The sequence below is a fragment of the Gymnoscopelus microlampas genome, assembly GCF_963454915.1.
Source record: "Gymnoscopelus microlampas genome assembly, chromosome: 1".
Classification (NCBI taxonomy): Eukaryota; Metazoa; Chordata; class Actinopteri; order Myctophiformes; family Myctophidae; genus Gymnoscopelus; species Gymnoscopelus microlampas.
In genome coordinates this window covers 13,380,287-13,405,517 of record NC_139962.1, presented here as the reverse complement: position 1 = coordinate 13,405,517, position 25,231 = coordinate 13,380,287, and the positions used below count along the sequence as shown (strand labels likewise).

At 44.0% G+C, this 25,231-nt stretch overlaps 1 protein-coding gene across 1 annotated transcript in view; it reads right to left on the bottom strand.

Annotated features, from left to right (window-relative positions):
* Nucleotides 1-15,599: 15,599 nt before the first annotated feature.
* Nucleotides 15,600-25,231, bottom strand: part of LOC311049653 (protein kinase C-binding protein NELL1-like) — a 289,822-nt gene continuing 280,190 nt past the window's right edge. The window contains exons 17-20 of the mRNA XM_084063406.1: nucleotides 24,687-24,880; nucleotides 21,738-21,914; nucleotides 17,851-18,075; nucleotides 15,600-17,028 (exon numbers count right to left, since the gene is read on the bottom strand). Coding sequence (XP_083919532.1) covers nucleotides 16,978-17,028; nucleotides 17,851-18,075; nucleotides 21,738-21,914; nucleotides 24,687-24,880 — 647 coding nt within the window. The 3' untranslated portion in view covers nucleotides 15,600-16,977. The remainder of the gene's footprint in view (nucleotides 17,029-17,850; nucleotides 18,076-21,737; nucleotides 21,915-24,686; nucleotides 24,881-25,231) is intronic.

Below are 25,231 nucleotides of genomic sequence, written 5' to 3'. Positions count from 1 at the left end.
AAGAAACATTGCCAACAGCACACAAAAACAACAACCACACGCACACGCGCACACACACACACACACACACACACACACACACACACACACACACACACACACACACACACACACACACACACACACACACACACACACACACACACACACACACACACACACACACACACACACACACACACACACACACACACACACACACACACACACACACACACACACACACACAATGGTTATAGTGTAACACAGCCATAGAGAGCTATTCATCTCCTGAGAGGCAAAGAATCACAGCTGGCACTGTTTGAACATTGGGGAGAATGTTGGCACTTTCTTTGAGCACCTCAGCATGCTTTTGCCAGACAGAGCAATGGTATGCTGTGCACCCTCTACAATCCTTTGGCCATTTGATGGCCGCTGCACTTGACAGAGATACGAAGAGACACAAGCATGATTTATTTTTAAACTGTTTCAGCTGGCGCTTGTTGAAGCCCTGCAGGGTCATGAATACATCATGAAAGCTGTGGAGTGATGCTTCTCTGTGGCCCCCGAAAGTCTCCGGGGGCCCTGTGGTCTAAGCCAGCTGACTCGTGATTGCAGTCTGATGCTGCGCTCCGTGTCTGACTCTCTAAACTAGGCCACGGCCGGGCTGTTGTGCTCGGAGCTCAGTTGAGGGGAGTAAGCCATAAATTATGTTTTTGGGGTGGACGTGGTGGGCTGCTAGCGGGTAAGCCGGCGATTGGTAGGAATGGGGTGGCATGTAGGGTATGGTTTTGAGGCATCTGCTCTCCTACATTAGACAATGATTCCTTCCTGCCTTCCTGTCTGCTTCAATCAGATTAGACATAGGACTGGAATCAACGTGAACTCATTCACTGCCAGGAATTCATTCATCCGTCTACTGTCCTCTTGCCAGCGAAAACAGCGATTTTACTGTATCTTTGAAAAACCATGGAATATTCTCTGTGATCGGCTGGTTACACGCACGGGGGTCGGGTAGCGTCGGGAAAAGAAATTGGCCAGCCGCGGTCCTCCATTCCAGAGCTATGGCCATTTGAATGTGGCTTATTTTTGGAAAAACACTTTTACTATCGAGCCTCGAGCCATTAGGCCACGCCCCTTTTTGAGACGATTCAAATCCGTAATCTTTCGCCACCTGTGATGTGTGTGCAAAGTTGCACAACTTTTTTAGTACGTTTAGGCACTCATTTTCCCGATTCATTATCGGGAAGAGTCGGAATAATAATAAGAAGAATCATTGCAGTTTCAATAGGGCTTCGCACTACTGTGCAGTGCTCGGGCCCTAATAATAATGTGTATGTTTATGTGCATCTGTACTATGATCATGCAAGTGCATGAATGTATGTGTGCATGTGCACGTTTGTGGCTACATGTCCATATGTAATATTTAGTATACTGTATGTTTCAGTTGATCATCAATTCTAGTTCTATGAAATCTCAAACGTGTCCTTGCCTCCTTTCCTTGCCTCTATTTTCTTTCCTTCCTCCACCATAACGTTGACACGTTTTTAATTTGAAAATTGCTCGCCGATTTCATATAATTGAAATAATTTCAAGGGAATACATGCCAGCCTGTTTATAATGGCATGCAGACATATTCTTCCCCAGGCATGCTTTGCAAGAGATCCATAATTTAAAGCCTGGCATTTGAAAGCAAGTGTATTGCAACCCCTATCTAGCCAGGGTTAATTGACTCTTAGGATCCATTTCCGCTACTCATATTTCTCAGTTGCCTGTTGCCATATCAATAACACTTCATTATCCGGCCAAACAAAACTGTCTAGCCAAAACATAACAAACCACATCATAATTCTCAAAATCCTGCCGTCCCTAAGAACTCTATCTCATCCGTACAAGGAGCTGTCATCAGTTCCATGTGGTTCTCTCCATATGGCCTCCAAGATAAAAGATGCCACTACATTTGTGTCAGGAAGCTGGGGTGCACAAGACTCTATGTTGGAAACGAAGCCCTGAATTGTAGATGGGAAGTTTCACCATAGGCTTGCTGATTAACACATCCAAAAGGAAAAAAAGGCTTTCAGACACTAGTAGGCATGGCAGGGTTCAGATAGAACATACATCTATTGCTCAATACAGCCATTGGAGAAGAAAAAGTTGACGATTCCTCATCCAACCTGCTTAGTGCTGATGCTATGGCAACCTTTATAGGCTGCTTAACAGCAGTTTCAACAGGTGTCCGTAAGCGGCGGATCATAAGGGACCCTCCCCCCGTCTGTAATTTAATTAAAATGTGTCATTTGTTTTAATTTGGTCTAGGTTCAGGGTGGGCTTAGCAGGGGAAAGCTGTTCGTTTTGGTCGCTATCATCCATGGCATAAAGCCATTGCGACACCCGTGCCGAGTGCCAGCCTCGGACGATTGTTGATCACCCTTTGTTCGAGATACCGTTGCCTCCTCAGTCCCTCCCTCCTTATCGTGTGCTCCCACTTTCCGGTAAGTCCATCCATCTGCGGGTGAGCGTGCGGGCGGCAGTGGCGGTGGTGCAGCTGGGTATAGCGAGGAGTCAGACAGCGTGGCACCATTTGCACGGCCCATTGTCCCCCATCTGCCACCGTGGGATGTTATCAGCCTCAACCAGGCTCTCTTTCCCACAATGCGTTGTTACCTGTGTGTGTGTGTGTGTGTGTGTGTGTGTGTGTGTGTGTGTGTGTGTGTGTGTGTGTGTGTGTGCGCGCGTTTGCATGCGGCAATGTGTGTGTGTTCAATGTGTACGTGTACATGTATTTTCCAATCTCCTGTAATGCTTCATTTCATGTCTCCCACAGGGCTCCTCTATAACATTTCTAGCTCTCTCATTACCCACTGAGAGGTGCTTTATCTGTTCCAGTTATATTTACAGAGTAGGCCTTTCATTTAAGTGTGCCCACACACACAAACTGACACACACACGCACACCTATCGTGTTCACTTGATACATAATCCACGCATCAGTGTCCATATTGTTTTTAAAATGTAATCCCAGTGTATGTGTGTATTCATGTATGTGTGTGTGTGTGTGTGTGTGTGTGTGTGTGTGTGTGTGTGTGTGTGTGTGTGTGTGTGTGTGTGTGTGTGTGTGTGTGTGTGTGTGTGCACGTACATGTACATGTGTGCGTGCAAGAGAGAGAGAGAGAGAGAGAGAGAGAGAGAGAGAGAGAGAGAGAGAGAGAGAGAGAGAGAACATGCATATATGTGCAATTAGACTATTTCCTCCCTTCACTGTCAGAAAGAACTCTCAACATTCATTTGATATTGACATCTCAAAGCCAGCACGCACAGCTTTGTACTGTCACTATGGGAAAAAGATGAGCATATTAAATCTAAACCCTACAGGCTCAAGACAGAAGCTGTCTCTGCCTGCTTTGATTGTCCTCGTGTATAGCCAAAACTCGAGTCGGATGGAACGCAGATGAAGAAGATTGCATGTGATGACATTTGAGGGCCTGTAGGCTGACATGCCTAATAAGAATCTGTCGAGAAACGGAAACCTATTGGTCATCTGCATATGCTCTGCAACTTCTTGTTGCAAAATAAGGGTTTTGCAGCATGGTCCATTAGGCCATTGGTTCTCAAAGTGGGGTCCGGGGACCCCCAGGGGTCCTTGAGGGAGTTCCAGGGGGTCCCCAGCTAAATGATAGATTAGGCACCAAATGGACCCTTATGGGTCTGTAACTCTGAGAGTGTACAAATGGAACCAAATGGACCCGTTAGGGTCCATTTGGTTCCATTTGTACACTCTCAGAGTTAAATTGACATAGAACCACTGCATTAGGCATCATAAATGGACTGCATTTATATAGTGCTTTTCAATGTATTTGACATTCACCCATTCACACACACATTCACACACCGATGGCGGAGGAAACCATGCAAGGCACCAACCTGCTCATAGGGAGCAGTTAGGGGTTCAGTGTCTTGCTCAAGGACACTTCGACAGGTGCTGTAGCCAGGAGGAGCCGGGGATCGAACCTGGAACCTTCAGATTCCAAGACGGCCTCTCTACCTCCTGAGCCACTGCCGCATCAGTGACTAAAAAGCCATATTACAGAGAAGAGTTGGGGATTGATATTTGATATGGGATCATTTTTCAAAAGGAGCCAAATGTATGCTGGTGGTCTACTCAATTAAAACAATACAACATTACATTTAATATGGATCTATATGGTTTGGTATTTATGTTACTGAATGTGAAAGTCTTTACACGCTTACCCCCTTTTTCTTATCGTTGTTATGCCAATTAATTGCTCCCTACATACATTTCTGTGTTGTCACTGCTGTTGTATCCTACTGACTCACCTGCCAGTGAGGAGCACCCACCGAGAGGACTACTCCTCCCACCCAACACTCCCCGCTGACGGGTGCCGCCACCGCTTGTAGGAGTACGTGCAATGACCAATATCACCCTCAGCTGCCCCGAACACGGGCCAATTGTGTTCGCATAGACGCTGGATTTGAACCCACAACCTCCATGGTGGTGGGCAGGGACTTTACCACTGCACCACCGAGCACGACATTTTAAGATAGTTTATCACTATTGACCTTCATTTAAGCAGCATTACACTCGAGGGTGTGCTCTACCATGATTATTGACACGACAGTGATGCGGTCAGGAGCGAGGTACAGCTGAGTTCCCGGTTCACAGAAGTGCCAATAATCATGGTATAAAGCACACCCTCGAGTGGTGTGCTTTACCATGACTGTAGATGGCCATGTGCTATTTTCTATATTGCATCAGCAATCTTAAACCGAAACCTTTCTATGAGTAAAACAAAATTACATTAAGATCCAAGAAGGAATTTCTTCTGAAAATTAAACTAGTTGACATTTCAACTAGTTGAAATTCCTTTGCATTAAATACATAAAGGTAAAACATATCACACAATCCTCTATACCTGTTACTTGACGGTATAAATCAACCACTTCAACTTCACGAGTGACGTCACCATTGAGGGAGGAGACCACGTCACGAAAAAGTGCCATCTCAAGCCCACATTACACATTTAAATGAGTGGAGCTGTTACACAAATTCAGATTAGTTGGCTCTGTTTATTTCTACTTGTGATAAGATCATGGCTAGGAGTTGCTTAGCAACGCATATATAGAGCTGAATGAACTCTTCAACAAAAAGATGTCTCTTAGTTTTTATTTTATTCAATTTTTTTCTCTTGCTTAACACTTACGGTATTTTTATAATTATTACTACTATATATATATGAAGATCCGGTTGTCCAGAACCACCGATCCAACAATATGCCCAAGTATGGGCATGCCCATATATGGGTGCGAACAAGTTGAAACTCCCATGCTTATCGCAGAGGACCTGATGTGCCAAGTGGGAAGTTGGTCGAATCAGCGGATATCCCAAAATATTGTCAAATCCACAAATCCCCATACATGGAATACACTGATGTCATCAATATGACGTCATAGTACTGACGTCATAGACCGGCCTATTTGGGCATGCCTTTTTGTCTCCACCAGGCCGAAGGCATGGCGGAGAGTATGTTTTACCCTCCGTCCGTCCGTCCGTCTGTGAACACCTTGGATTGGTCAAGCTTCACGTGACATCACAATATGTAATATAAATAGGTAAGACAGAATTAGGAACAGTTCTTTCTAGTGTGATACTATCAACTTCCTGATAGTATCTCCTGGCCTCCGAGTGCTCCGAGGAGCACATTTTATATTTTTGGGGGTCTTGTACCTTTACTCAGATACAGTAGAGCGTACCAGGAAACAGGGAGTGGCACGTGGCAAAGGCTGTCGGGCTTGGGAATCGATCCTGCGATTCGCTGTCAGGCTGCATTAGAGCCTATATGTGGTATTCACCTTAACCGCTAGCGCCCCATAATTGGGCATTTCTGACACAGAACTCCATATACTGTATGCATGTAAAAGGGACACAGACAGACAGACAGATACAGAAATCTCCATATATGGGCATAAAAGGGATACAGACAGATAGACAGACGGGTACAATGGGTACTCTGACAACAGGTACAACAGGTAATGGGTATTGCATAACTGCGTGTGGCATGCATTACCAACTAGCCACTGCCCAACGGTCACCGGTCTAGTGAAGTCAAAACATTATGTCTCAGTACATAATTCACAATATGAATAAATGTGTAAAAACTATTGTATAAAGACAAAATAAATACATTAAAGGTAATGTTATAGTAAATAACATAATTACTGTGGTGTTATTTATGTAATAGTACATAACATCATGACTGTGGTGTTATTTACTATAACTCACACCCTGTCGTGTCCTATTGCAGCCATCCTTTGGTGACAAGAGAAGAAGACATTAAAAAGAGAAATTAGAGGGTTTTTCTTTCTTTCTTATTAGTGGTCTCAGAGGGAATGAATAAAACCTTGAAGAAGGAATGATTGTGCGTGGTAAAACCATCAACGTTCATTTATCCATTTGTAAGTCAAAGAGTGTACAGTTAAATTCACAGTTTACTGTGTAAATGCATATTTTTTTAATAAGGGCCAGCTGCCTGTGCAGGTTATTATCCCCAGTCTCCATATGCAGTGATAAATAAGTGGATTACAGTCACACATCTGCTGACATCATATACAAAGCCTTTCATGAATTTCATAGTAATATTTCATGAATAAGCCTGGTAGTTGTGACAAACGTGCGGTAAAAGGTTACGCCCCTTGGGCGGCATGCTTGCCTCCAATATAAAAACTGTTTCCATCATTGATACACATAAGTTGTGGCAGAAAACTAATGGAGGCGGTCAGAGCGATAGTGTGAGGGTTGGAGGTGGCCGATGATGTTTGATGGTCTAATTGCTTCTTTTTTTTTTTTACTTTAGCAGCCAGCCACGGATGTCTGCCTGAAAAGAGGATAGATGGATAATTATGGCCCATGTACAGGCATTGTAGCCAGCACAGATGGACCAAAATAACATATATTAAAAAGAGGTGCTGCGGGCTAAATACCGTATCTACAACATACGGTTCAACTTTTCTCATTTGTGGAGCACTAATATAGCCAGAGATGAAAGTGATTTTGGAGATGCGCTATAGAGGTCCCTCAACATTCCACTTGGGGTGGTTGCATTTTGTATTCATGATAAATTATATGGTATTTTTGTATAAAAAAAAAGACCCAACCTACTAATTTCGGAATCCCACGAACAATATGGAATATCAAGAAGTTGTTTGACACTCATTGTCACATGACTCCCAAGATCATTTTGTACCAAATTTGGTGAATGGGTAAAAAACTATGTTTCCTTTGTTTATACCTTTGTCTGACGAAGAGCTGCCAGGCTCATTTTATTAGATTACCAAGGTGACGTTATGAGTCATAACGTCACCTTGGTAATCTAATAATACATGTGTGGAGTTTGATCTTGTGTGCAGACTTTATTGTTCTCTTATAGTCTTTGCTTTTAGTTAGTAATTACTGTACATTACACAACCTTTAAGGTTACATTCACAAAATCATGGCACATGTCTTCATGATACAATAAGCATGTCACTCAGTACTCTATGGGTATAAGTAACAGCAATACAACAACAACAACAACAGTTTTTATAAACTGCAACTGCACCTATAGCCCAGCTCTGAGATGGTATGTAGAAGTGACCTTGGTCATAAAAGCTTCCTCTAGGCTAGGGTCAAAGGTGCAGGCTATCTATAATACAGACACTTCTCTTGACTCCTCATCAACCACAACAACATCTGGTGTATTAGCTGTCAAAGATGTGTTATCACAGAGGTGCAGAGATGAAACACACGCACGCACGCACGCACGCACGCACGCACGCACGCACGCACACACACACACACACACACACACACACACACACACACACACACACACACACACACACACACACACACACACACACACACACACACACACACACACACACACACACACACACACACACACACACACACACACACGCACACACGCACGCACGCGCGCACACAGCCTGGCCTTTGGCCTGGTGGAGATAGTCTCATAGTGTTTTTTTATAGTGGAGATTGGAGAATGATTATTACTGAGTTTCATTCATATTTAGATGATAACCATGGAACTGACTTTAGTTCCAATTTCACCAACATTAATCACGCAACCAATAGTGAAGAGGAACAAGGGTTAAATCCACCGTGCTCAGACCAAAGACCCTGTCATCCTAGAAGATCACATAAGACAGCATACATAGAATATGGCCAACTGCAGAAAATCAGTTTAAGTATTAAGTATAAATCAGAACCACTGAAATTTGCTGAAAATGTCATAATGGAGAACTGAGCACTCAGATTTAAAAATGACTAAATGACAGAATTAGCAGAAAAGTGTAGAACAGGATCTGAAGATATCAAACGGGAGAGGAGTTGAGCTGTGCACCGTACTGTACATGTATCGATTTATGTTGCACAGGTGAAGGCTGGTACAAATTCGTTAATACTGGGGTCTGGTGTGGGGGGTGGTGGGAAGAGATTACAGAGAGACAGAGAGGAATCCATGGCCAAGGCTGCCCTCATCACTGTAACTGAATTTAGCTAAAGCTGAAAGTGTTGAAAGTGTGAGAACTACTGATTTGGAAAGCATTTGTAGGATCGGCCTCAGGTCTTAATGGGTTAAATAAGTCAGAACAGAATACTAAGGCAGATAGTCCTATCCATAGATGGAGGGATGGATGCATCATGCACGGGTAGACGAACAGATGGGTAGACAGGAACATTGACAGGTGGACAAATAGATTGTGGCAAACCGCTGCCAAAAGGAAGCCTTTTAGGGCTCTGGGCGGTGGCTAATCCCGCGGTGTAGGGCACCGGGGAGAATGCTGCTGCGAGGCAGCTACTTTCCCCAATTACCTGTTTGAGGTATGGGGAAGTATTTTCGTACAGACTGCTGACCCATTTTCAGCCTCTTTAATCCCACCACCAGGCAGAGCAGACAATGCTGTGACAGAGCACAGTGGACAATACTTTGATGCCGTGACCTGTATATATTCCTTTAGACTTCTAAGGCCCAGGTCTGACAGGACGCACTCTCCAGGCTGAAAAAATGCACTACCTTTTTTTGTGAAGTCTACAAATAAAAGCAGCTTGCTGTGCTTTTTGAGCTTGTTGTTAAGGCAACCCTAAAGTCACCTCTGAACTTCCTTCTGATCTGAAGTTCTGCAGACTCACGCGGAATAGGAGTTATGACTTTTCAAATCTCAATTCAAAATCTTTGCCTTTAACCCATTAAGACCTGGAACGCATCTGTGTCACTTTTTCATTTGAGCTAAAAAGCATTATTTTACACTTTGGCTATTCAAAAATATCAGATCTACATGCTCATAGTGTCGCTACGATCTACAAGCTACGAGCTTGTAGATCTGCAATTTTTTTTAAATTGTGAAAATGTGTGCAAATCTTTGAAAATATATTGTTTAAAGCGATTATTTTCAACTCTATTCTTTGGTTCTGGGGGTCCCTGGAACAAAACATTTTGAGATGGGGGTCGGCGGCCAAATACATATAATTTTGGGTGGTCCTTGACATGAAAAAGTTTGAGCACCACTGACATAGAAACATAAGTTTATTAGTTGTGCAAGTAATGCACACAACTTCCAATGATTAGAAGTCGCTAAACGTATACATACCTTGCCGCTGGTCAGAGTGGTTGGAAACGCTTGGCCTTCTCATTGGATCACAGGTCAATAGCAGAGGTGCAGCTTGTCCCATCACTGGCTCAGCTTCACTCTTTAATTACACAGCGATTGATTGGCTGGGATGTCGATAAGGCATTTTAAGCAACTAAATCCTCCTCGTATGAACATGAGGGACAAAACGAGAACTGTGCACATGGTTTATGTATTTATTCTCAGCTCTCGTCTCACAAGTGTGTGTGCGTGTGTGTGTGTGTGTGTGTGTGTGTGTGTGTGTGTGTGGGGGGCGGCGGGGGGGGTGGGGGGGGCGGCGGTATGTATGCTCACCTCTTGCATTTCAATTCTGCCATCTGGCTCCTCAATACATGCAGAGGGGGGCAGGGAATCGATGCAGGTGGCTGATAGCTATGGAACAGAAAAAAGAAAAAGAAGTTCTAGGCCATCATCTAAACCCGTTACAGAACAAACACGAATATATAGCTATTTGTAACTTTCCTCTTCTACCCTGGATTTTAACCTGTTCTTTTTCTTTCTTTTTTTTAACAAATTTGAGCTAATAGAGCCTGCCTGCTTGCTCAGGGGATACATTGAATCATCAGGTCAACATTTGTGTCAGATCCTGTGTCTAGGTGAGACATGACCTTTTACACAATCTAAATGTCTCAATAGAAGAGCAGGGAGACAAAATACAACCACCCCAATTGTATAAGTTGTATTGCATTAACATACTTACACAAAATTACATTTTATTAATTAAAAAAAAATGTTACACAGTGCCGCTTTAACAATTATTTTATAAAACATTATAATAATCACACCACCTTAACAGATTAAATGACAAAATAAAAGTGTGTTGTCTGTTCTGTGTGACTGGGTTTCCTTGCTCTAGCAATTCAGCTGTGGGTGGCGACTACAATATCAATAAACTGGCCACAGGACAATGTACCCCACCCCCACCCACCACCCCTTCAGCGTCACCACTATTACACCCAATACCTACCTCCCAACCCCTGATGCCAGTACATACAGCAAATGAGAGCTGTTGCTTGGGGAGTCATTCCATCACCTTGGCAGCACCCTCCATGGTTCCAGCCCATGAATGGCAAGCACCTCTGGGTGGCAGTGCACCCGGCCGAGTGGAGCAGCGTTGGGGGCCGGGGAGTTAAGTCTTAGGCCACCGCTTGCAATCTTCACTGGGAGAGACAGGTCGCAGAACGCACATGGACCACTCACTTCACAATTGACTGACAGTAGGTTAATTGGCTCAGCCTTCCCTGCACAGCGTTGTACAGTCCCTAGTTACTGGAGGGCCCAAAGACATGCTCGATGCCTAGCTAAGGTGTAAGCAGTCCTGTTGAGTTACAGTATGTGAAGCTGCATCGGAAACGGTGCATAATATCAATGTTATATCCACTGAAAGATTCTGAGCAATAGCTGGTACATACATGTATGTGTGCATGCAAGCAGGGTTGTGAAGTAGAGTTGTGAATGTACTGTAACTGTAATCAGATACACTTATGGACACTATTACAGTTACTGATCAACTTGCCATTCACTCAGTGTGCGTATCACCGAGAACGTGTGATGGACAATTTACATGGACACAATGGCGTGGATGGCTAGGCAGCCTTGTACCACCTCAGACAGCTGAGGAAATTCAAAGTCTCACAGAAGGTCCTGAAATCCTTCTACTCAGCTACCACTCAGAGCATTATGACAGGGGCTGTTACTGTTTGGTACGGGGAATAGCTCCTCCTGGGACCAGCGAGCCCTGAGGGTGGTATGGTTGGCCGAGCGCACCATGGGGACTTGCCCCTCCCTGCTGATTTGATACTCCGGAAGGTGTTTGAGCAGAGCAAGGATTTTAAAAGACTCATTCCAGCAATGGGCTGTTTGTGCCGCTGTAGTCAGGCAAGTGCCTGCATCGTCACAAAGCCATTACAGAGACACAGAAAGAGCATTTTCTTTGGTTTATTTTTTGACAATTTGTCTATAAAAGGTGCTGCTACTGTAGATATGCCCTGTAGTGAGCAAGTGCTTAAATTTATGTTAAATAAGTTAATTAAGGCATGTTGCTGTTCTTTTTATAGATTGACCACATTACTGTGCCAGTCATGTCTGTACCTGCAATGTGGCCTTAATAAATTCATCACGATTTCCCTTTTTTGCATGTAGCTGGGCTGAACGTGCACTAGGTGCATTCTTGCCTATGTGAATTCAATTTCATGACACAAGTGAATAGGCTTCATCAGAAAACTATCAATACACAATTAAACTTTTTTTATTTGGACGCGTGCATGTGCCCCTGAGAATGGAACGCTCTCTGAATTCTTAACTTGGATGCAGCCATCGGATGAAACGCACACAGTGGAGCACCTTTCATTGACTGCAAAGGTAATGGCCTTTTGGCAGCACACAGTGCCCTACTGAACAATCAAAAGCACAGACTTATCTTTTTTCTAACCTTTGATAAGGGATGAACAGCAGCATTGACTGAAGCAGCAACATTGAATCATTTACAGAACTCAGCACTGGATGAGTGCTGGAGGCTGGCTTTCAATGTTGGAGGCAGTGAAATTAGGACCTCAATTCAGCTACCAGTGGATGGCAAAATGGCATGTCTTTTGGACTGTCCTCGAAACAGCTCTCGTCTCTCCCTGTGTGTACATAATATTTCATTTTCTAAATAACCATGCAGTTTAGGCCTACCTTTCATCCTCTGTGACATGCAGAGAGTTGAAATGCAGCTGACGGATGCATGCCAGGAACCGACTCACCAATCCACAAGCAGAGATTCACCAATTCATCCACCACTTAATTGAGCACTTTGGAGCCACAACATCCACAGCAGTAAAGTAAACAACTAAAATATTTATTAACTGAAGAATTTACAGCAAACTCTTATCACGACACAGTCTTCAAGTCAAATGACACTTAACCCTTTTGAGTACAATTAGGTTGTTTAGGCGATTGGGGAACAGGAACAATGAAGACACCTGGAAGGGACAAGAGAGCAGGGGCCTATTTCACAAAAGCAGAATTAGGGGTTAAGCCTGGATTTAACAGCTATCCTGGCTTAATTTATCCAGGATTATCCATGAATCGGTTTCATGAAAGGTGAATTATCTTGCCAGATTAGTTTAGCCAGTTCACCCTGGATAAGTTTATCGATGACTCGGTTTCACAAAAGAAAATGGAAGCAATCCTACCTTAGTTACCATGGAGATTTAGCTCTGAAGTTAGCCTGGTACGGACCAGGCCAACAGTCAAGCTTTATTAATCCAGTGCCTTGTTCAAGTTTTGTGAAATAGCTGTTAGTCCAATGACTCCAATCGTAAACCACAGACTTTCTCCACAATTAATTCAGCACCTATGTTTGTATATGGACTCATTTTAATGACCATGCATTCAAAGAAAATGAAATAAATACAATAAGATATAATCAATTTAATTATATTACTGAAATAGTGTGTGACCATGAATCATAATCGTTTCACAATGACTCATGTGATATGTATTGTCACTCTGTTAACACTACTAGACCATACCCGGTGAAAGGCGCAGGTGAAAGTAGTTGCAAAGTTGGGGTTAATGCACGTCCTGTCGCACGGTTTCTCCCCCGCACGCGTCCCGTCGTGGCGCCCCCCCTCCCCTCCTCCCCGCCGTGGCTTCCCCCCCTCCTCCCCGTCGTGGCTTCCCACCTCCTCCCCCCCGTGGGTCGCGTTGCGTCACCCCTCCCCACGGGCGTATATATATATATATATATATATATATATATATATATATATATATATATATATCAGCACGGAGAATGGCGTAGGCATGTTACTCGCCCGCCGCGGGTCCGTCTGGTGTGTTTACTTTCCACAGAAAGAATTGTGCTGAGAGTGGGCGGGGTCTCGGTGTTGCCATGTCGGCGTACTGTAAGCGCTGTAGGGCCAATGTTGGTGGTATAGGGTTCGTTTGGTTTGGCCTCGTTTTCATAGACCTTGCTGCTTGTTTCTCTCGCGAAACCTGGCAACGACGCATGCGCAGTTTGATCAAGAGTCCCCCAAACCAAGACACCACCACCACCACCGTGAGGTTACTAGAATTATAGTAGGATAGATCATATTGTTGTTAGATGTTTGATAATATTACAGATTTTTTTTAGATTATAAAAAATGTCTGACATACATACATACATGGACCCGGGGACCCCCGTTGACGGAACTGCAGATATATAAATAGATGGATTCCATGTAATGTCAACATTGCATGGCACATATAATATAGCATTGTAGATTAGTAGGTGATAATTCCAATATTCACTTAAAACTCCTCATGTTTAAGCCTAACTGAATTATATGGACTCATATAAATTGTATATATTTTCCCTGGATCTATATTTATTGCGGCCGTATGATTCCATGAGCTGCTGCAGTGCTGCTGTTCAGCCACAGAGAAGAACGGCGCTCTGGTTTTGGGCTCCATGATTGGTTAAGTTCAAGGATTCTGCTATCGACTTTCACGGTCTTTTAAAGGAATACGTGAAGCCTTGCTTTACCATCCTGGCTTGACACAGTCTGGTTTGACAAAGTCTAGCTCGACAAAATAGCTCCTTCTCAGCCTGGCTTGGTGTTCGTGGCACGGAATAAACCAGGCTGTACGGAGCAGACTTTGTCAAACCTGGATTTGGCTTAAATCCAGGCTTATTTAATTCTGCTTTCGTGAAATAGGCCCAGGATTTTGTGTTTTCCTTTAACAAGGTCCATTAAAAACAACAACAAAACAATGAAAACAAAACAGAAACGAGTACATTGGGAATTGAGAGGGTCTGAATCCGCCTCTTTCTCTGAAAAAAGTTGAAGCTGCTGAAGGAGAACACGATGGGTTTAACATTTTTTGTTTTTCTAATAAGGAATTGAATCAAGAACAACATTGTCATTTACAACATATCCTTTGTTGTTGTTGTTTTTTTTTTCATTTTCTTTTTTCTCTCTCTTTTTTTACAAATGTACATAGTTCTATATTTCTCTCGGGAAAAGTTTCTGTTTGGTTCATAAAACAAAATAAACAAAAGAAATCAATTAAAAACGAAGGGGCATGGTGGTGATTCAGCAGTCTGAGCACATGGTCCTTTTCTCTGCAGATCCTCTTGGGGCAGAAATCACCAGACGCGTTGCTTGTCTGGACTTTCCCAAAATCCCTTTTATTATCAAGGTCTTGTTTTGTAGCAGAGGGGAACACAAAGGTCAGTCAAATCCATAACAGGAAATGCCGGCCGGTCTAAGAAGGTGAAATGATGTCAAGACGTGCCACTAAAAGGGTTAAGGCAGGAATAGAAAACTGACGAAACCAAAATAACTACGGTAAAAATAATAGAAATGTTGCTAACATTCTGGTTCCCTATGAAGCTGTGGTGTGGTGAGAATTATTCACATAGTCTTATATTCTTTACAGAATCCTTCAATTTACACAGTATTTACAGCAAAGCGCAGCATATGCCCCCGCCCCCCCCGCCCCCCCCAAAAAAAAAGAAAGAAAAAAGAAAAAGAAATATCACTTAAAAGTTAAACACGATGATAGTGGAAAAAACTAACCAAAAACGGTATAATCTCCTTATCATAACATCTGCGTGAAAAAAACATCATACACGCAGATCTGGAAACAGGTGTTTTACATTACATCATTACATTTCATATCAAATCAGTTCAAAACAAAGCATTCTGAAAACTCTTTTTTTCTAGGAATCCTTTGTACAAATGTTTTGATTCTGGTGTAGAGCACAACACTCGCTTTTTGTGTGTAATCTTATTCACAGTTGCAATTTCACAAATTCGTTTATTTTTACAAGAGGCATCGTGATAATGATAGAACACACAGCGAATGCTCTAGCAGTGAGACACGGCAAATAATGAGGACGCTCACTACATGTGGGCGTCTTGCACGAGGTCTACAGTGGGAGGGACTACCATGAATTGCATGGCCACCCTAAGCTACACAAAACCCCAAGTCCTCCCTGGTGGTTTAAGAAAAAAAGGAAAAAAGTGACTCAGTGACTGTGATGGACGGATGAGAGAACTGCGCTAAAGGTTGCAGAGCTCCTGGGAGGAGGTTGATGATGATGTAGACAGTGTCATGTTGAGGACAGGACAGGACAGGAGAAGAGAAGACAGGACAGGACAGGACAGGACAGGACAGGACAGGACAGGACAGGACAGGACAGGACAGGACAGGACAGGACAGGACAGGACAGGACAGGACAAGCAGAGATGGGGGTGGGAATTTGCTAGCAACAGAAGGCAGAGGATGGTGCGCCAGACTCCGGCTGCCATATTACACATGCCCGTCTGTAAACAGGTGTGACCCTCCGTAAACTCCTGGCATACTCACAACCCAGGCCTAACGTGACATGGCTTTAATTACCACACTCCCATAACCTCCACCTCCTCTCTTTCTCTCTATTACTCTCTGTCTTCCTGTGCGTTTAATCACTACAGGATATATATGCTAATGACTGGGCTGCGAGGACCATGTCTTTTACACTAGCTCTCCCCCTGCATGTGGGATGAGCAGCCGTGGGGCCTGCGCCACGCGGAACTCTGGAAAAACACTGGAAGGATGCTAGCGTAGTTCCCAATTAATCGCTCTATTCCACTGCCGTGGCTGTCGCCTTGTCTTGGAACCTCTTGGGGGAGCTAATTGCACAGTGTTTCGTTCCTCCCACGTGCCGCCATGTTCAGCCCGAATAGTAGAGAAAGGGAGACAGGGAGACATGAACGTGAATGTATGGCTTTGCGGAGACGACCCGTAGAGGGAGCAACAGTGACACTGTCTTGAGCAGACGGATTATGAACCTCACCTGTGGAATTAGCTATTATTTTCAACGCGTGCGATGACCAAGCAATGCTAATGCAGATGTCTCATGACCCTTGGCTGCTCACCCGTATCTTCGGGTCAAGGGCTTCCTCCGAGCAACGCGGCACACAAATGTAACGACACGGAGACACACGACAAGTCAAAGACATACATATATATGTCATGGATGGTGTTATGGGGGGGGGCTATATGAAAGTGATTCAGCCTCCTGCTCATGTGGTGCTGTACCATAACGCACATACACGCAGACACACACACACACACCCCGTCATGTCGTGTCATCAAGAGTTGTGACAAAAAGCACCACCTTAATAACCCCATGTGTCCAGTGTGCGTGCAGGCGTGCGCATCTGTGCGCGAGAGTCTGAGGAGAGAGTTGTCAAAAGGGAGGGAGAGTGGCAGCCCAGGAATGAAGAGAAGCAGTGGAGGCGGAGAGAAGGGAGCCGTCTTCCCGAGGAGGTGCACCCTAGTAGTTCTGCAGACAGTCCAGATCTACTGAGCAACACACGTACCCATTCTGACAAGACACAGACAGACAGGAGAGAGTCCTGCATCAGAGCCACAGTAGATGCATATAGTATGACAAAGTGTGTGTATGTGTGTGTGTGTGTGTGTGTGTGTGTGTGTGTGTGCGTGTGTGTGTGTGCGTGCGTGCGTGCGTGCGTGCGTGCGTGCGTGCGTGCGTGCGTGCGTGCGCGTGCGCGTGCGTGCGTGCGTGTGTGCGCGTGTGTGTGGTAACTTGGCAGACGGAAGCGTATGACCTATGTTGACTGTGAATACGTTGATTACAATTCTGTACGTTCTGAACTTGTTTGGATTCATGCACTGGGACACATGTTATTTTGAGTTTGTAGGACATCAGAAGCAACTGAAAAATATTTGGGGCCTTTTAATGTATTTTATAATTGTTGACTCAAATAAAGAAATTAAAATGTGTGTGTGTGTGTGTGTGTGTGTGTGTGTGTGTGTGTGTGTGTGTGTGTGTGTGTGTGTGTGTGTGTGTGTGTGTGTGTGTGTGTGTGTGTGTGTGTTTGCGCATTCCATGGTTGTTGGTGAAGTACACAGTACAGGGAGGGCGAAGAATGAAAAGATAATAGACTTTATTGTCCCCTAGGAAATTTGTTTTGGACACATACAGTATCTTTTGTAATAAAATGCAAAATGACTATGAATACATACGGTGCATACACAGAATGTCACCAGTGCCCCCCCCCCACACACACACACAAAGACCTACATCACATGCACAAGACTCCCACCAACCAACAAATTGCACACTGCCGACTGTACAACACACATGTTCATAAAAGTGTACATGACATGTACAGATGCCCCGTACCTTGCACTTGCAGGTGGTGCAGGGTGAGTGGGTCATGCGCCACGTATCTCCGCTGAGGCGGGTGATGCCCGTGGGGTCCTGGCACGTCTGCCGGATGTCGTAGGAGAGGTTGTCTGCCAGGCAGGGGTCAGCGATGCAGCGTGGACAGCACTCGCCCTCCGCCACTGCCGTGTACTCACATGTCAACACGGGACACACCAGGGGCCAGCAGTCCACCTCTCCTTCCTGTACACACCAGAAGGAGGGAGGGACACTGAGATGGAGGTGTGAAGTAAGAAAGGTAGACGTTTATTTATCCCATGGGAAATTCATTTTCAGCTTCAGCCAGTTCATGGCTACTCAAAGGCGCTCGGGGGGAGCTGTTAGGGGTTGAGAGAGAAAGAAAGAACGACAGAAAGAAAGTAAGACAGAAAGAAAGACAGAAATACAGACAGAAAGAAAGAAAATAGGAAAGAAAATAAGAAAGAAAGAAAGAAAAAGAATGGTGTCTGGAGGTGTGTGCATATCACCTCACGCTACAATTAGATGTATTAAGCTCACAAGCTAAAGCGGTGCGTTGCTACAGCAAGCACCATCTCACATTTATATAATTCACTGAACCATTCCCAGACATTTGTCCCTGGCATAACTCAGAAAGCGTCCGACCGTTCAGTCTCAAACTCAGCGCGTGTCCCCCCGAGGTGTACAGAGCCGAATGGCTCAATCTGTCTGCCCACGGGTCTGAGAAAGACGCAGATATTCTCTGTGTGTTCGGGAGATTGTATGCTTAGGCTTCCCTGATTGGCTAACCCGACCCGTCGACTTAACTGATTGGCCTAGTCCTATAGTCTAGTCTCTAATAAGGGCAGCCTAGAGGAGTGCATGGCTGGCTCATCGCCTGGTTGTGACATACATACTGTATACACAGGCAGCCTCATAATAGATGTGCAGTCCCTCAACTATTAAGAGGCAACACAAATATGTGATTTATCTCTTCTAGAATGACACCTCTCCGAAATGTAGTTTGAGCAACAACAACAACAACAACAAAAGCATCCTAGTTCCTTCTAGATATCATGTGCCTGTTTTGCAGAATCTTCTGTTGAGCCTGAAAGCTTCCACAGTCATGCAAAATTGAGAATCATGTCTGTGGGCCAGAAGCCTGTACAGTATCTGCATAAAATCTTGTGATGACTGAACAATCTCTTTAACAAGGAAAACATTCTGTTCATCCTCTACAGATCGCTCCTTGCCCTGCAAAGCATACATATTCAACGACTGTTTTAAGGCATCTCTGATTTGATATTCCTGTGAACACAGAGAGTAAAGACTTAGCTCGGTAAAATCGTGAGGGCACACATTGCGTTGTGGGTGTGTCCACGTTCATTTTAGCATTATTGTGTTGATTTCAGATGGATTTTGATTGAAACGCGTGGACCAGCTGCTTGGACATAATTCCAGAAGGAGCGATGTCCAATAGACATCTGACTGTGATATCTTGACATAAACGCATGACAGAGACGCAGCGGTAACGTGCACGGCGCGCTGGGAGCCCCATTTGGATCTTGGCAATATGATATGAATGATGTCTCTGTATAGAGGATTCTATGGATGCACGACATTGTTACATGATAAGAGGTATGTGAACACATCTTATATAACAGTTTTTCTCCCTCTGTCTCTTCTCACTGCTTGTCTTTCTTCTTATCATGTGTCTTCTTTGGAGACACATGATATATTGATGATATAAGTGTCCCTGTATTTGTTGAGTGGTGCGGTCAAAGGAGGAGAAGGAGTACTGAATCATTATGAAGCATTGGAGATCTTACAAGGGGACAACTGTTGTTATGGGACTTTATGACCAACCCTTGAAGTGATGACGAGCACAATTCCCTTGAAAGACACCCTCTCATGGACGACAGCTGGCCTTCCAGCCTATTCCTAAACGTCTTTACTTCAGCAAATTTATTTGGGCAGATTCATTTAGCTGCGTTTAACCATTCAACACTCCACGGATACACGTTAACAAGAAAATGCTCAAATGCCCCAGACACACAGACACTTAATATCCACAGCCTATCAAATAAAATATAAATGATATTGAAACACTTTGTATTAGCCTGTTTAGCATTCAGTTTATCACTCAATGCATTCAGCTCACTCAACCTTGGCAAGAAAACGGTAAAAACAAAAACAAAACCCCAAAAGGCAGAAAACGAAGAAGTTGGTCATTATACAGTAGATGAAGTTGGCTGAGCCTAGGAGAATAAACAAAGACAATATATTATTTTGGTTCATTTATTGGCATAGCAAAGGAAAAGAAAGAGGTATTAATGCTGAAGGAGAGATTAAGGAAAGCTGTGAGGCGTGCATCATTATCAAAGACCAGAAAATCCACTAGCCCTCTAAATCCACTTCCTCAGCAATGTCTGCTGTTGTCTCCCAACAGTGTTAAAACAGACATTTTGGACAGTTGCACACAAATACCGCAAATTACACACAATAATGGCAACAGTTATCACAAATAGTAGGCCCTATAGTGCAATACATGATTGCACCATTTTGAGAGTTTTAAACAAGGAACATTTCTGTCTGCATCACAATATCTGAGATATATGTACTGTAACTGTAATATTAAGCGCTATGGCATTTAAATCCGTCACTGCAGCACAACTGCTCCAGTCGGTAATGGCAAAAGCCATTACTCTCCGGGTTGAATGGCAAAAGACCCCCCAAAAAACAGAAACATGTTCCTAGATGGCTTATAGAAATTGATTTCAATGCACTAATTCCACATTTACAGTTCCTGCAAAACAACTTGCTGTTATCACCGTTTTCTTTTCTTATTCTTTTCTTTTCTTTTTGCTCTGTCAGCAGTGACGCTCTAATGCCTGGTTAATACATGCTGTGAGCTTGTAGATCAGCTATTTTCGGCTATTTTTGGTGTGTGACATCACCCACTATCTTCTGTGTATCAATCACCCTTAAGGATGGCTATGTTCTATGTTGTTCATCACTTTGGCCCCAAACAACATACAGTATCTCAAGAACTACTGGCTGGCCATAAAACTGTCTGCATTCATACTTCCAGGAAAATGCATCCTAACTATTTGAGTATCCTAACTGTATTCTCACCATGCTTAGGCCAAAATATCAACTTTTCACACAAGATCTCATAATCTAATTCTTCTCCCCAGACACCATGGCTTTTCCATAGTGCTGCAGCCTGAACGCCAATTTATAGTTGGAAGAAGCAGCACAGACTTGGATGCTGCTGGACAAAATATTTCAATTAAGGTCCCCCATATTGAATATCAGTGTTGCCACATTTGCGCCAGAAACAAGCAAACACCTTCATGAAAAAAGAAAAAAACAGCCGAAGGGGTCCGCCATGTTCCACAGGGGTCCGCGGGGGTCCCAACACTCCCAGGGGGTCCCCGGACCCCCAGGGGGTCCGGGGACCCCCCCCCAAAAAAAAAAAAAAAAAAAAACTTTTCTTTTGGAAATTGTTATCGCACGATTTTGGTACCCCGTGCGCGGCGCGGCTAGCGGCCCGGCCGCCCTATGGGCGGCCGGACGTCTAGTGACACTACAAGCCATAATGCACAGCCAGCGGTTAACAACATGAACCCCGGGCAACTTATTATGTGGTTAAAAAAGTGAACATGCATTTGACACATTTTCTTTTCTGCCTGATATTGCTCATGGTTGCATCATGATGATTTTCAAATGCACATTTGAAAATGTGCAGGTGTTACTGTATAGGGTGAGCATTATATTGCTCACCCTTAATAGCCAGGCATATCAATATATCAATACAGTGTGTGTGTGTGTGTGTGTGTGTGTGTGTGTGTGTGTGTGTGTGTGTGTGTGTGTGTGTGTGTGTGTGTGCGTGTGTGTACACTGACCATGCAACGGCACTGCTGGCAGCCGTAGGTCCACGACGCTCCGCTGCGGTAGAGCGTGCGTCCATTCTGGTCGAGACACTGGCTGCTGGGCCTGGTGTCACAACTGGGACAGCAAAGAAGGTCGGCGTCCGGCTCTTCGCAGTCACAGGGTCTCCTCCTGCAGAATGTCTGTCCGTCCTGCACATTTTGACAAGGGTTATTGTTGTGCTATATTTTTAAAAAAACTTCAAAGCCTTTCTGTGTTATTACACAGCATGGTGGAAGTCAGAGAGCGATAGGAAAGAGGCATGGAGAAATTACGGCTCACATGCGCCATGGACCGCTACGCCGAAGGGTAAAGCTCATATCATCATTCGCGCGGCTGCGCGCTAACCCACTAAGCCACAGGGTACTTTGGTGTGGGTAATTTCATATAGGATTAGCTGACACATGGCTAAGAACGTTTTAGTTCTTGTTTCAGTACAGTCACTGAGAGTCAAGGCAGCACACCAGAGGGGAATTTCGAGGAGGAGGCTAGAACCTCAATGTTCAGAATGACATTTATTATCGCTGTGAATGAAGCGTGAATATATTTTTGAGCGTGGTTTTTGGGCTCCGAGTGTAAAAGACAAATACGAGAGCAGTCACCAGCAGGTCTGCTGGCTTTACAGTGTCCTCATCCCTCTATCTCTCTACCCAGTGAAAACTTTATGGCATTTCACGCGACGTGCCCAGTGCTAGGCTAGGCCCAGGGACCAGAGGGTAATGGAGATGTAAATTCGCATATAAAATGGTTGTTACAAAATGTATGGGAGCCATAAAATGATCCTGCATACCATTTAAGGGGTATACACCGCCAATGTTTTATCGATGCATATTGTCGCGCTACAGTAAGCACTACACCTCACGATACTAATACTGCTGATCTTTAACAGCCTTTGTCTTTATGGTTACGACCCTTCAGTCGCTGGAAATATTGCAGATTCTACCAGCCTGGCTGAACAAGGGAGAGTGTTGCGAGAGCAGAGATAAGAAAACTCATGTAGTCTAGGTTGTGGATTGAGTAGGTACCTTTTTCCTATGTTGCTGAGTAGCAGGAGTACCCCGCCTGAAGCCTCCATCTCCTCTCTCTCTCCCCATCCTTAACATGAACAGTCGCCTCTCTTTTATATTCAGTAGTAAGCCTTGACTCTGAGAAGCCCACTTAGTCAGCTGGATATTTATCACACTGGCTGAGCCTTTGTTTTCCCCAAGACAATTCTGATCAATATCTTGTATTTCTCTAGCTGCGCTGTAAGGCCTACATTCCAATACAGCAGCCTAACAATGAGCTATTAAGCTGCCACAAATATGTGCCAAAAGGTGCTGTTCCTGTTCTTAAACCCTAATTTATAGATCTTACAGGCACCTTTTTCTTGCAGGGCCTTGTTTTTCCTTGTTTTCAAGGTATTTTATCCCTGAGATATTTGTACTTGATTGAGCTTTAAGCACTTTTACCTTTTTCTTTTTTTTAAAGAAAGTACTATACAAATTCTATAAGAAATTCTACATTCCTTGTCCTTGATAGCGTAAGGGTTAGCTGCTGGGGTTAGGGTCATCTAATGTAGGCATGCTGAAGGGAAATATTCGTACACAGATGTGTGTATAATATTTTTTTAACATGATCAAGGAAGAGATGCTCTAGGGAGATGTCATTAATGAAACCTAATTTAGGATGTGCAGGACAGATTAACATAAAATAGCTTTTTTATTTATTTTATTCATTGGTTGCTCTCTGTTCCGACAGGGTTCAAAACACGCTATCAATGCATCAAATATGTATGTGTCGTGTTATGTGCTGTATGTATGATAGGCTTCAGTGTGTGAATGTGACTGTGGACAGTACTAATCTTCTAATGAAAATGGCTGCCAAGGTCTGCTGCCACCCTGCACAGAGACCAGTAATCACACACTGCGCCGCCAGTCACTGCCCATTCAGAACCATGCCAGGGCACAGCAGCAACTTATCACTCTGTGGTATAAGCGTGTGTGCGCTCGCGCGAGCGTGCGTGTAGAAATTAAGACTTGATCTGGTCCCCGGACACAGTACTGTAGTTCACTGAATCTCTTAAATGGCATGTGAAAAACATGCTGATTGGGCAAATTAAAATGAGGCCTTTTCCCCCGCAATTAGACAACACTGTTGATGTTGCTGATCTAGCTATTTGGCCTGTTATTTTTTGGCAAGAAAATTGTTTACATTTCTATAGTGTTTATCCAAAGCGCTTTACAATGTGCATTATATTCACCGCTTCACTCACACACACACACACACACACACACACACGCACGCACACACACACGCACGCACGCACACACACACACACACACACACACACACACACACACACACACACACACACACACACACACACACACACACACACACACACACAGCGAGACAAGGCACTTAAGGGTTTAGTGTCTTGCCCAAGGACACTATGACAAGCTTGCTATTTTTACGTGATAACGTTGTGTGCCGGAGAAAAAAAAATGGGCGTAAGTGCCTAATTAGACTAAACGATTTGGTTGATTATAAAAAATACATTAGAAATGCTACTCATTGATGCATTGATAGATGAAAAATAATAATTAAAAAAACATTTTTTTTTATTAATTAAAAAGGAATAATCAATATAATAATCGCTGATGGTGTGTATGTGTTTGCATGCAGTCACCGGTTCTATTGACTTTATAAGTCTCTGAGTTTGAAGCTTGTTGGTCATTTTTGTGTACTTTGTGTACTCTCTTGGTACTCTTTTTGTGTACATCTTGCATATGCAAGATGTTCTTGCATATGCAGCACATACTTGTATGTATATTCATGTGTATGTGCAACACATAGATGTGTGTCTAGTGTATATGTACACAGTACATGCAGTGTACTGTATGTGTATGCGTATGCGTGTTCTACTGTAAGTCCTTGCGTACCTTGCAGGAGCATATTGCACAGCGGTCAAAGCTGGGTTTCCAGTCTTCCCCGTTGCGTCTGATGACCTCATCCTGCGGGCAGTCCCCCGTGCACCCAGGTCCAGACGTACACACACAGTCATAGCCCCCGGGGAGATTCACACACACGCTGTCATTCCAGCAGGTGTGTGTCTGCATACTGCACTCATCAATATCTGCAAGAACCCAAAAAGTATCAAAAAGCACAGTTAGGGGCACGCCGCCTGCATTCCCACTGCAAACCCAATAGACTCTATGCACAGCAGCCATATTGGGAGTGAATTGGGCCCCTTCCTTACTTCCTTCACAGGTGTTACCAATAATACTAATTAAGGCTCTGTTCCATATAGTGTGGCATAGTGGTTGTCTTATTTTCAAGGACTCCCATAACTCGAGAGTGTACCCTTACGGTTCCATTTGCACACTCTCAGAGTTACACACCCACCATAAGGGGCCATTTGGGAACCAAAATGGAGTGTTTCTAGTGAGCCAACATGCACAATATCAGCACCCTGACCAGAATGGAA